This window comes from Netta rufina, assembly GCF_964035555.1.
Source record: "Netta rufina genome assembly, chromosome: 29".
In the NCBI taxonomy this organism is placed as follows: domain Eukaryota; kingdom Metazoa; phylum Chordata; class Aves; order Anseriformes; family Anatidae; genus Netta; species Netta rufina.
The window spans coordinates 1,906,512-1,918,001 of record NC_140153.1 but is presented as its reverse complement, the minus strand read 5'-3'; the positions used below and the strand labels follow the sequence as shown (position 1 = coordinate 1,918,001).

Sequence of the window (11,490 nt, the reverse complement as noted above, 5' to 3'; positions counted from 1 at the left end):
CTTGGGGTGCCACTGCAGGCTGCCCACGAAAGCCAAGGAGATGCCTGAGATGGGAGTGGGTGCAACGGGGGCAGCCCCTTCTCACATCTCCTTGGCGAGCCCATGGACGTTGCTCTGGAGAACAGCAGGTAAGAGTTACAGCAACTGTGGCCCTCCTTCCTCATTTAAGAACCAGGGAGGCTCTCGCAACCCAAACTTTTGTGTCCCCTTTATAAGAAGAGAGCATCGCTGTGGGCTTCCGAGGAGGTTTCACACCATTGCGGCTTTCCCACAGCAGGCTGAGCCAAGAACAGTGTTACCAAAATCCTCCTGGGTGGTGTAGGGCCTCATCTCACAGGGGCTGGGTGGCCAAAAGGAGCATGGGGTTCCTTTTGGAGGCAGCTGGGACTGAGCCTGGTGCTGGCCCTGGCTCTGACTCACACCAAGTGACTGTGGTGCAATGTGCTTCAGTTTCCCCTGTGTTTAATTGGGAATAATAATAGCCCCTGCAACAATGTCCCATGCAGCACTGTGCGTCTCTCCAAGATGAAAGGATTTCAGGGGACTTTGCAGATGTTAATTAAGAACATTTGTATGACAGGGCATGATGTTATCATTGGGTTAGTATTTTGTTACCTGCACTGGAAACACTAAAATGAATATTAAGATTACTTGAAGGCTACCCGATCTGGGTCTTGCCCATGAACTGGATTTATGGAGCTTGTAAAAATGGTGGTAATCTGCTTACCTCTTCTCTGACGCCAACTTGATTCCTAAAATCTTGGGTCAGGCCATTTAACATTAAAAAGGGTGTTGTAGTTTAGGGGAATGAAACACAGCTAAGAGAAACACAGGTAGGATTTAGTACTTTTGTCTTCAGATGTGGAAAATAAGATAAGCCTAGAGAAAGCACTCTTCCCTTTAGCTATTGTTACTTTCAAAATATTGGCATCAACTGGGAAAACCTGCACTCTGTTTACATTTTTGTCTGTGATATTGGGGTGAATTTTTGGTAGAAGATCAAAAAGGAAAAAAACAAAATAGCCTGCTGGGATTTTATTTTCTGGAAAAAACAGAAATAGAAAATTAAGTCCATGGGTCATAAGCTGGAGATCAGTATTCTGCTTCTTATCAGTGAGAAATTTTCCACTTACTCCACTCAGAGTATTTATTTCACCCCTTTTTGTTTCAACATGTAGGACCTCACCTAAATTCCCAGCATGCTGTAACCCAACTGATAGATATCAAATTTGCATTAAAGGGGAAAAAACACCAGGGCCTTTACTTATGCAGATATAACTACACAAAACCCCCTTCCCTATCGGCACATATACTCATGTCACTGTTCATCTCCCCTCAGGTTTACACCTGGCATCAGCAGGGAACAAAAAGACTATGCAGCAGAGCAGGAAATGGGAGCTGTGTTTTCAGGGCCGGAGCTCGCTGTGATTCAGCCACCTTTCCCTGGGCTGTCCCTGTGCTCAAGCGCTTCTCCCCTTTGTTGTGCCGGAAAAGCGTCACCTCTTTGGGCAGGTTGTTCGCTTCATGGCAGGTCATTTTAGCAGCCGACTTGCCCTTAGCCCAAGGCTTTCTCAGTCCCAGTCACCCACCTCTTCCCTCGGTTCCCTGTGTAAGTGAAGGAAGTCTGCGTGCCACAGTAATTATGGTCTGCAAGAAGTCGCCAAGAGTCCTTCCTGGACGGTGTTTTCAAAGGCACCGAAGGGCCTATGCGTACAGCTCCCATGGAAATGAGGAGTCCCTTGGGCGGCCCAAACCCAGTCCTTTGTCTCAGCCGGCATCTTTTTTGGTGCAGAAAGGAGCATTATTGCTGCCCTGAATCTGCAAGGGGGAAGCAGAGATGCTGTGGCACTGTGCATGGGATGCTCAGTGTGAGAGCCACAAGCAGCCCTTGCAGGGGATGTGCTTGGCCAGCAAGGCTTTGCTTACGGAGAGGAGCAGGAGGTTCCTGTGTGGAGCTTGGGGCTACACCAGACATCCTGGAGGTGCTGGCCGGCGACGGCAGCCCCGCAGAGTGAGGACGGCCATCCCCGCCGGCGCGAAGCTGCACGTGGCTCAGCCGGGACTGGCAGGCAATTAGAGCATCGCCCAGCCAAACCGCCTCACTCCCCTAGGGCACTTATTCACTGTATAAAAGCTCTGCCATCGCGGGGCTCTCCTAGGCACTTCTCTCCGGTTGTTCTCACTGATGAAGTGGGTAAGTCTGGCTTTTAATGGAGCTCCTGAAATGCTGTTTTGTACCTGGGTGGCTGGAGCAGGCAGAGGTCCTGCTCGTCTACTTGTGGAGATGCAGTCTCTGGGGGATGCTGCCCTCAGCCCTGGCATGCGCGGCTCTGACAGCTGGAGCAGCTCCTCCGTGCTGAATGGAAGAATATCAGGAAAGCACTTCCAGATGGACCATGAAGCTGGGAGTGGGATTTTGGGCTTTTCTACGCTTTCTGTTAGATCTAGTCTGAAGGAAGACATTGACTACATAATGGGCTCGACGCTGCCAGGAGTCAGATTCGAGCCTGTACACAGAAAAGTGACTCCTCTAAAGAAATTGGCAGATTTTTTCTGCCATTTTATGGTATTTGAATAAAGCAGCTTCTCAAGAAATAGGAAGAAGCCAATCAACTTCAGTGCCAATGTAAAAGCTAGCAGAGAGACTCTCCAGCTAAACCTGAACATGTTTAACTTTCTATGTAGGTTAATGGATAAAATAAGTCAGAGATGCAAACAACTCCCTGGAAGCAAATGATCCCCCTATTTTAGAAGATTTTTATCTTGATGAGCATCACCAGATACTTTAGCATTGTATGTGTAGTAGTAGCATTGCTATTGTTGTTTTTCAAATGGTTGTTTTTATTAGTCAGTGATTATTATAATTGTAGTGATAATGATAGTAACACACAGCATTGTTATTGTTAATAGACACCCAGCGATAGGCTTTTTGGAAGATAAAGCATATTACTGTAATTATAGACAGAACTAGGGGCGTTCAGAAAATGCAGTTTCTTTACAATCATTTAATTCCCAAACAATGTCAGAAAAAAAAAATATCAATCAGAGCACCTTCTGTATGTCCAGTGGTTCAGCCAAAAAACTGAAGGCAGTGATTTCTGATGGAGAACATGAAGAGGGTGATTTCCCTCATGCCTCTCAGGACCAGGGCAAAGCACAACATCCACAGCAGGTTCAGGAGGGAAGTGTGGATGTGCCGACAGTGCTGCCCCATCCTGTCCCTGGAACATGATCTCAGCTGGCCTCTCCTTCATGCTGCTCATGAGGAGCTGCTGGGATGAGGTTTCATCATCCGAGCTGCTGTGGCAGGCATTTTGATGTGTTTCGAGCTACCTTAGCAAAAACAAGACATTATGGCTTGGGATGAATGCAGTGCAGGACTGGAATGAAACTTGCTTGAGATTTTGCCTTAATGCCTTCTCCTTCCTTTCTGCTGGGGTTTCAGCAAACACTAAGAAAAAACTCTGCTGTGTTTCTCTTCTTTCTTTTCTTAAAGCTTGCCCACGGGACAGTATAAAGCGGGGACTGCAGAGGCAGTGATGCTGATGCTACAGTAGGGAGCTCAGAGTCCCGTAACCGCATGTTGCCCACCCAGCGGACCCCTGTAGGACCATGCTTCAGCAGACAGGCAGGTCGTACGTGCTGCCACGAACCTGTTCTTACCGTCAGCTAGCTCATTTAACCTCAGCTTGGGTTTGCCCCCGTGAACTGCAGCCACGCCTGAGTATTACAGCGTGGACACACCTTTAATTTTGGCTTGCCTTTCATCTCCAGTGCTTGGGAGTTGCAGAATGTAAACTTGAAAGGACGTCCTGGTGGGGATGGAGGAGGCTTCCAGCCAAACGGAGGGTCATAACGTCAGTTCTCCTTGGTGAGGTGCTCTGAGGAATACTTAGCTGACCTTTGAAGGGCAGCATGAAAACTCTCCGGTTTGCTTGACTGTGATCCCAGGTTGTTTCTGGTCTCATATGAGAAGAGTATGGGGGCAGAAGTGGAAAACTGTCTCTCCTCTCCTCTCCTCTCCTCTCCTCTCCTCTCCTCTCCTCTCCTCTCCTCTCCTCTCCTCTCCTCTCCTCTCCTCTCCTCTCCTCTCCTCTCCTCTCCTCTCCTCTCCTCTCCTCTCCTCTCCTCTCCTCTCCTCTCCTCTCCTCTCCTCTCCTCTCCTCTCCTCTCCTCTCCTCTCCTCTCCTCTCCTCTCCTCTCCTCAGTAATCCCAACCTTGTCCCAAGTCACCCCAAGCCTCTCACTGCATGGGGACACCTGTGGGAAACTCAGAGCCCTGCATCACAAAGAACCAGACAGTGCCTGTGTGAACTGTCCCTCTTTTTCCTGCTTCTTTCAGGCATAAGCACCTCGCAAGACCATGCACTATTATGGGGAGCGGTATAAACACCTATACCTGCCGGGATCGAGCTACATCACTGAAAGCCTCCAGCAGTGCATGCCCCAGCCTGATGCGTGCAGCACCACGTGCCACCCACTGAGCGTGATCAAGAGCCCGATGCCCAGATGGCAAAGCTATGTGCAACCTTTCACTTATGTCTGCTCACAGCCAACCGTGACCCAGAGCCAGCTGCTGTCTTGCCAGCCCTATGTCCAGCCATGCGTCCTGCTGTGCCCTGAGCCCTGTGAGACCACTCGCCTGCTACCCTGCAGAAAGCCCAGTGTGAAGCTGAGCACGACGCAGAGTTTCCAGACCTGTGAGAATGGCCACTATGAGAAGAAGCGCGTGGCCAAGAGCCTCCCACCCTGTGCACCCAGGTGCCCAGAGCCAGGCAAGCTGAGGTTCCCACCATGTGGGATCAAATACTCGTCCTCCTGCAAGGATGAGCGTGCATCGCAGAAGATATCCAGATGCTCATCTCAGCGGTATGGCACGGAGCTCCGGTCCCTGCAGGGGATGACCGGTGGCTATTCCCCTCCTCTGCGGGGGGTCACTGAGTGTCCCCCACAGCAGTACGTGACCCAGTGCTTCCAGCAGGAGTATGTGAGCACATTCCCTCACCAGAAGTGCATGAAGGGGTACCCGACGCAGGAGTGCATCACCACCTACACCTCGCAGCAGAATGGAACCAAGAGCTTGCAGCAGCCACAGGTGCCTAAGTGCCCCCCCGGCACCGGAATAAAGGAGAGCTCGTCGCAGCAACGTGTGACCAAGTGCTCGCTGCTGCAGGAGGGGGTCAAGCACAAGAGCTCGTCCATGCAGCACATCAGCAAGTCCAAGTGCCTCCACTCGTGTGCCAACCAGCACTCGCCACGGCACCACTCAGGGGGGGTTAAGCGTTCGAGCCACACCAAGAAGAGCCGCTGTGCTTCAAAGTGGCTCTGGTGAAGGAGCTGAAAATGTATCCATGAAAACTGCAAGCTATATAGCTGGGGCCTGAGGTTTATTTTCCCCCATTCCTAACTCCTGGAGATGCTTTGCCCGCATGTTCCCCTTATTTTAATCAATGCTAAACTTGTAGGGTGCATTGCCTTCCTTTCATGGTTATTCTTTAGTTATTAAATAACTCTAGTTACACACTTTAGTTACTCCTGCAACAGAAAAGATGTTAGTGAGAAGTTAAGTAAATCTGAGCAGGTGCTCAGACTTTGAACTTTAAGCTGATATATCTCTGTGGTAATGTTTGCACCCCCAAGAGGTTTTTACTGTTACTGGATCAATTATACTCACCGGTTGTGCCCGTTGTATTAAATCTCAGGTTGCAGCTGGATTCCTGCTGTCTGGTGTCTGATTCATTTTCCATCTTTTAAAAATTATTTCTAATACTAGCAGTCAAATTATTCCCTGCTGTTGTGCCACTCCTTTGTGTAAAATAATGCCCGTAATCTCACTTTTAGGACTTGAAAGATTTACCAGCTGTGGGAGCAGATCTTGGTGTCGAAAGCTTAGCCAGAGACACATAAAAAGAGCAGCAAGGGCTGGCATTTAGAAGAAGGCTTGATTAATGCAATGAGACTCATTAGCAGTTCTCTTCTGCTCTGACAGCAAGTTCATCCCTAGACAAAACACTGCTGGGCAGATTATGAAATGGGTTATGTGGGATAGCCCCTGGGATAGCAGGAGGAGGGAGGACAATGCATAAAGTCCCTTGTGATGGTGGGACCCCGAGCTGTCCCAGCTCACATCAAGGATGACCAGCATCAATCTGTGGTTATAAAAGTGCAAGCAGAGGGAAAGCAACTTCCAGCTCCAGTTGTTCCTAGATGAGAACGTTTTCCTAGAGAACAGCAAATATTTATCTTGTTTGGTCGATATTTTCATTTCCTAATATGTATAAATAAACTCCCAGAGCACATTTCTCTGCACACCTGCCCTACACCACGTGTCCCTCACAGGAGGTGCAGCGCCGGTCAGTGGCAGCTTTCTGTCAGCACACAAAGGTGCAGTGCGAGACCTGGTGGCTCCTCCTGGCGTTGCTTTGTTGCCCTGCACTGCTGAGCTGGCTCCCTGGGCAATTCCCAGCAGGAAAACTCCCTCCTAGCTCCCCAGCTTCCTCTGCAGCACCCCAAACAGAGAGAGCAGGATTTTCTTAGACCCTTTTTTTCTAACGAAGTAATAGATTTGGCTGTAAAAATAGAGACCGATGCTACCAGCAGTCCTCCAGGATTAGGAGGAGTCCTGTGGGGAGAGAGAATTCATTTTACCTTTAACCCTGGGGAATTAAATGAAAAGAGGAGGCTGAGCAAATAGCTCCCTCCTGATAACCTCACCTGGGATCAGCCCCTTTCTTATCCCAGTTCTGTGTAAAACCTGGCTCCTTTCCACCCTGGCATGATGCAGGGGCCCCAAGGTCTGCAACTGTTAGAGGGAGATGGAGCTTCACAACTGCACATGAGGGTGGCACAGCCCAGGCCGTGGGGCAGCTCTCCCACCTGCATTTATGTCACTTGCATGGTTAAAAGGGCTCTGCTGGTGTCAGCTGCTCTTTTTCCCAAAGGATCTAGCTTCCCCTTCGGTTAGCATGAGAAAGATGGCATTGAGCAGCAGAAATGGTTCCCTTCTAAGAATCCGAGGTTCTGTTTCTGTAGTTTTGCTCTTGACAAAGAATGGGGTTGATGTGATAAATAAACAGCTGAGATCGCCAGGTAGCCACTGAATGATGCAAGGCTTTTACCAGCTCTCTTCACAAAGATTTTTTTTTTTTTTTTTTATGTTTTGTTGGCCATGGTCAGTAATGCAACTTTGTCTCAGAGCTACCATCTGAAGAGTCCAAAGACCCTCACATGCCTTTGCCCACTTTGCTCACATTCAGACTGCCACTGCTGTGCCCCAAGCTGGTAAGGCAGCACTGTCCCCTCTTTTCCCCAAGCCGCCCTGGCAGCAGATCCATGCTCCATTATCATTAGTGGGCTGGATCTGCTTACAGAGAGGTCAGGAGCTCTGCAAAGTAATGAGCAGGCAGCCCCAAATCTGACATGGATCTGGTAATCCCAAAGATGACGTGAGGCAGTGCTGCATCCTTGCGGCGGTGAAAGCTAACCGCAGGCTGTGCGAGCCAGAGCACAGGCAGCAGCAGGAGGAAAGTGATTATTCCCCTGCAGCTGGCACTCAGGAGGCAGCATCCAGACCTCCGTGTCTGGCGTTGGTGCTCAGCCATGGACAGCTGCGAGCAAGCCTGGTGGCAGCTGCCTGGGCTGCTGGGACACTGGTTGTAAGAGAAAAGGCTGGGAGAGCTGGGCAGATTTGCCCTGGAGAAGAAAGCAATGAAGGAACAGCTTATTACTGCTTCTACCCACTGAATGAGTGTTTAGAGTGAGGACAGGCTCTTCTCTGATGTGCATTGCAACAGGGTGGGCTACAAAGGACCTTTGTCTGTCTTCGTGTTTTCTTGGCACAGTTTTCCCCATGCAACAGTTCTACATCCCATCGGGGACATCCCATCGGGGCAAGCTCCACAGTGCTGCATTAGTAAGAGGTGTGAGACATTTAAAACTGTGTTGCTAACCCCATCCCCAAGGTGTTTTTGTGCAGGCAGCATTATAACTTCTAGAAATTACACAGCAACCCTGCTCTCCTTTCTCCCTGCAAGGAAGACTGGGAGGTGTAAATGAGTTTCCAGTTTGGGCAAGTAGGTGCTCTGCAGGTAAAGTAGCCTAGAAACAAGAATTTCCATTTTTCTGGATACTTTCTCCTTTTTAAAGAAGGGTATGATCAGAAATTGATTCAGATGTCACCAAGAAATCCATAAGAAGCTGAAATTGGCAAAGAATGTGAAGCACATTTTTTTTTTTTTTACATAAAACATCATCAGTCTCTAATAACAGAGCTTAGCAGGGCAATTCTCCATCACGAACTACAAATTCTGGGTCTGTTTTTTCAGATAACTTTGTGTGTACTTTTCATTGTCTCTTATGAAAGAATGGGGAAAATAATCCTGACAATGAAGATTGGTGATGTGAAGTTTCCACACAGCAAGGAATGTCAGAACATTTCAAAAATATTCATTATCAGTTTATACATGCAAAGAGTTTTATCATTATAATATTAATAGTATGTTAGCTGAGAAACACCTCAGGGCTGAGTAATAGCACCTTTCGAATATGCATTTTTTGATTGAAGTGCCTAAGTTGTTCTCACAAACAGGATGTTGTTTCAAGCCTTGATAACTCATAGCATTTTGCATTTTCATTAAATGTTGCATTTCTGTTTGCATTCAAAAGCAATAATTTCAACATAGGTTAGGAAGGCAGCTTCTGCTAAGCCTGTGCAAGTTGAACACATGACTCTTAAATCTGAGAATCCAACTGAATTCCTGGGAAATTAGTGAGGCTCCACAAAATTCAGAAATACCAAACAGGAACATGGCTCTCCTATTCCAGAAAGTTTCTGAGGGCCTATTACGTATTTCAGCCTGTTGATGTAGAGGTTTTCCTTGACCCCATTACAGACAGATGTTCCCTCTTTAGGTAAATTTCTGAACACATTAAGCCTCCAGAACGAATCTCTCTTGACTTTCAGTCATCTCTTAAATCTTTATGGACATAGCGATGCCTGTCGATGCACTGATCTGCCAGAGTGAGCATCTCTGTGTTGTCTCCTGCTCTCCAACGGATTCAGCCTCAGCAGAGGAAGAAAAATGGAGACAAACCTGACAATTTATACACCAAATAGGTAGATCAAAGTTTTTAGAAGTGACTTTCAGTGTTTTTTGGTACCCAGCCTGAGGCCATTTTAAGCAACCTCTTTCAAGACATCTTAAATGAGCAAGGCATGAGATGGTCCTTCGTGTAGACACCAAGTTTATCTGCAAAGGTTTGAGAACCTTTGTGTAAATTGATGGCCAAAATCCATGGATGCCAACTGTTGCATCTCCCTGCCCTAAGTCCTGGCTGTTCATCTGAACCATTCCTGACAAATGTTTGTCTCATCCACTGCTAAAAGTCTCCAATGATAGAGATTCCACAACCTCTCTTACCCATTCCTGCATGTCAGTAACCACATGATAAAATTATTTCCCCGTGTTTAAGTCTCCTTTGAAGCACTTTTAGCTCATGACTATTATTCTCGTCCTCAGCATGTGTAAGCCACAGCTAAATCCTTTCACTTTGGTATCTACCTTTTATCTGCAGAAATTCTTACCTTATCTCCCCTCAGTCATCTCTTTTGTAAGCGGACATAATTAGGAGATTATGATTTTTAACATTCTGATCTCACTTGGTGACTGGTGCCAGATGCTAACCAACTGGTCAGTACCTAAAGCAGGAGAGGGGATCCCCAAGCAGAATGTCATCCTCTGTCTACAAAGCTGTGACAACTCTTTGACAAATGACAGGAACCAAATAACCAGATTTGTTTCATTGCTGACAAAAAGGGGGGATGTGTAGTGTGCAAAATTCTGTTCTCCACTCCACTGAGGCACTTACAGGGTGAACACCATGGTACCTCCATCTAAATGCTAGGGTGGATTTAGGGGGACTGAATTACAAATCCCATACCTAGAAGCATCTGGGCATATCTTCATATCATATTGCGTCTTTGCAATACATCAGTTACCATCTGCAAACCACTGCTTGCATGGTCACTGCTTAAGTCGAAGCTGGACAAACTGGAGCGAGATGCATTCCCACACTAACACAGTGGTAGACGGAAGTGGTAGAATCACATCAGCAACGAATTTAGACCATAAAGATATAATACAAGGGAACCCCACAGCATGTAACAGTATGTACTGTCAAGAATTGAATAATGTTGGTAAACAATCTTAAAATAATTATAGTAATTATAAGTGTTACACATGCGGGAAAAATTGCTTGGGAAGTAATTAGGACCTCATGCACAAAGGTTGTCTCATCTTCCTGGAAGTTGGAGAAACTATATAAAACTCACAGGATTCAGGGCTCCTCTGGCCATTTCTCTTGACTACCTCCTGGACAACTGGTAAGTCCCATTCACCTCAATCTAATTATATCGAGCAAGATGTTGCTTTAATGTGAGCTGGGATTTAATAGCAAAGCACTCTGCAATTTCTAAAATTACAAGTGGGATTCTTTATAGAAGAGTCTGCTAGAAATTATTTAGTTGTATTCTTGGACTGTGTTCAGCTGTAAAAATGCATATATGGGGATTGTAATCCTTATTAAAAATGAAATGTAATTTTCTTATTATCAGATAACTGTATATATCTATACGTTATCCAATATGAATGGCATTTTAACCTAAACTCAGTTAGAATTTTGGTAATATTGTCCTGGTTTTGGCTAGGAAAATTTTCCTCCTTTTTCATTAAAAAATGTAAAAGATCTGAACTATTCCAGCCAGTGTTGAATAACAACTACGTTTGCACCCAAAACATGGATAGAACCAAGAATTCATTTCACTAAAAATTGATGCCTACTGGTTTTCTCTATCAGTTATCCTCGCAACTCTGTTCATAACCAGAGCTTCTCTCTTTGGGCTAAGACACCTTCATAGTAGTGCTAGGAAGGAGAAGGATCTCTGCAAGGACAATTGTTTTCCTGCTGAATGATTTTAGGATTTTTCTGATGAGAGTATCTGACGCTGAGCATTGAAAGACAAGAAGCACTAGACAAGAAAAGCAAGGGGATTCCCCAAACTTTTCATCCTAATCAGTGACAGAAACAGACATTTCACATGATCTATTTAAACACCTACCTCTGAATGAGCTTGATCACACTCTGGAAGTGCCTGTTTCTCTCCAGGACAGAAATGAAGTGACTACTTTATAGATAATTCTCTATATCATGCAGTTTTTAACTTTGACAGATGAATCCCACAATGTGTTTATATAGTTTCCTGTGAATGGCTTAAAAGATGGATTCAGGGTCTAGGCAATAAAGTAGGCACCAACAATCTCCAAGAAGTTCTTGGCTGTACCGCCAATGCTCTCTGCAAACCGCCTGGAAGTACCTGGAGGTGAGATATTCCTAAGAGCTTGGGGCACCGAAGCTCAGTCCTTCCACCTCCTGCACAGCAATCCCAGCTCACAGGACTAGGGTGATGGCCTTTCCTCCCAGCCCTGTCCTGTG

The 11,490-nt window shown here is 46.6% G+C and overlaps 1 protein-coding gene across 1 annotated transcript; it reads left to right on the top strand.

The window, feature by feature from the left end:
* Positions 1–4,363: 4,363 nt before the first annotated feature.
* LOC311219713 (uncharacterized protein) lies at positions 4,364–5,332 on the top strand (the record flags this gene model as incomplete). The annotated part of the gene is made up of 1 exon (XM_084302986.1): positions 4,364–5,332. One exon carries the CDS (start codon positions 4,364–4,366, stop codon positions 5,330–5,332), a length of 969 nt encoding a protein of 322 aa, XP_084159112.1.
* Positions 5,333–11,490: the final 6,158 nt, after the last annotated feature.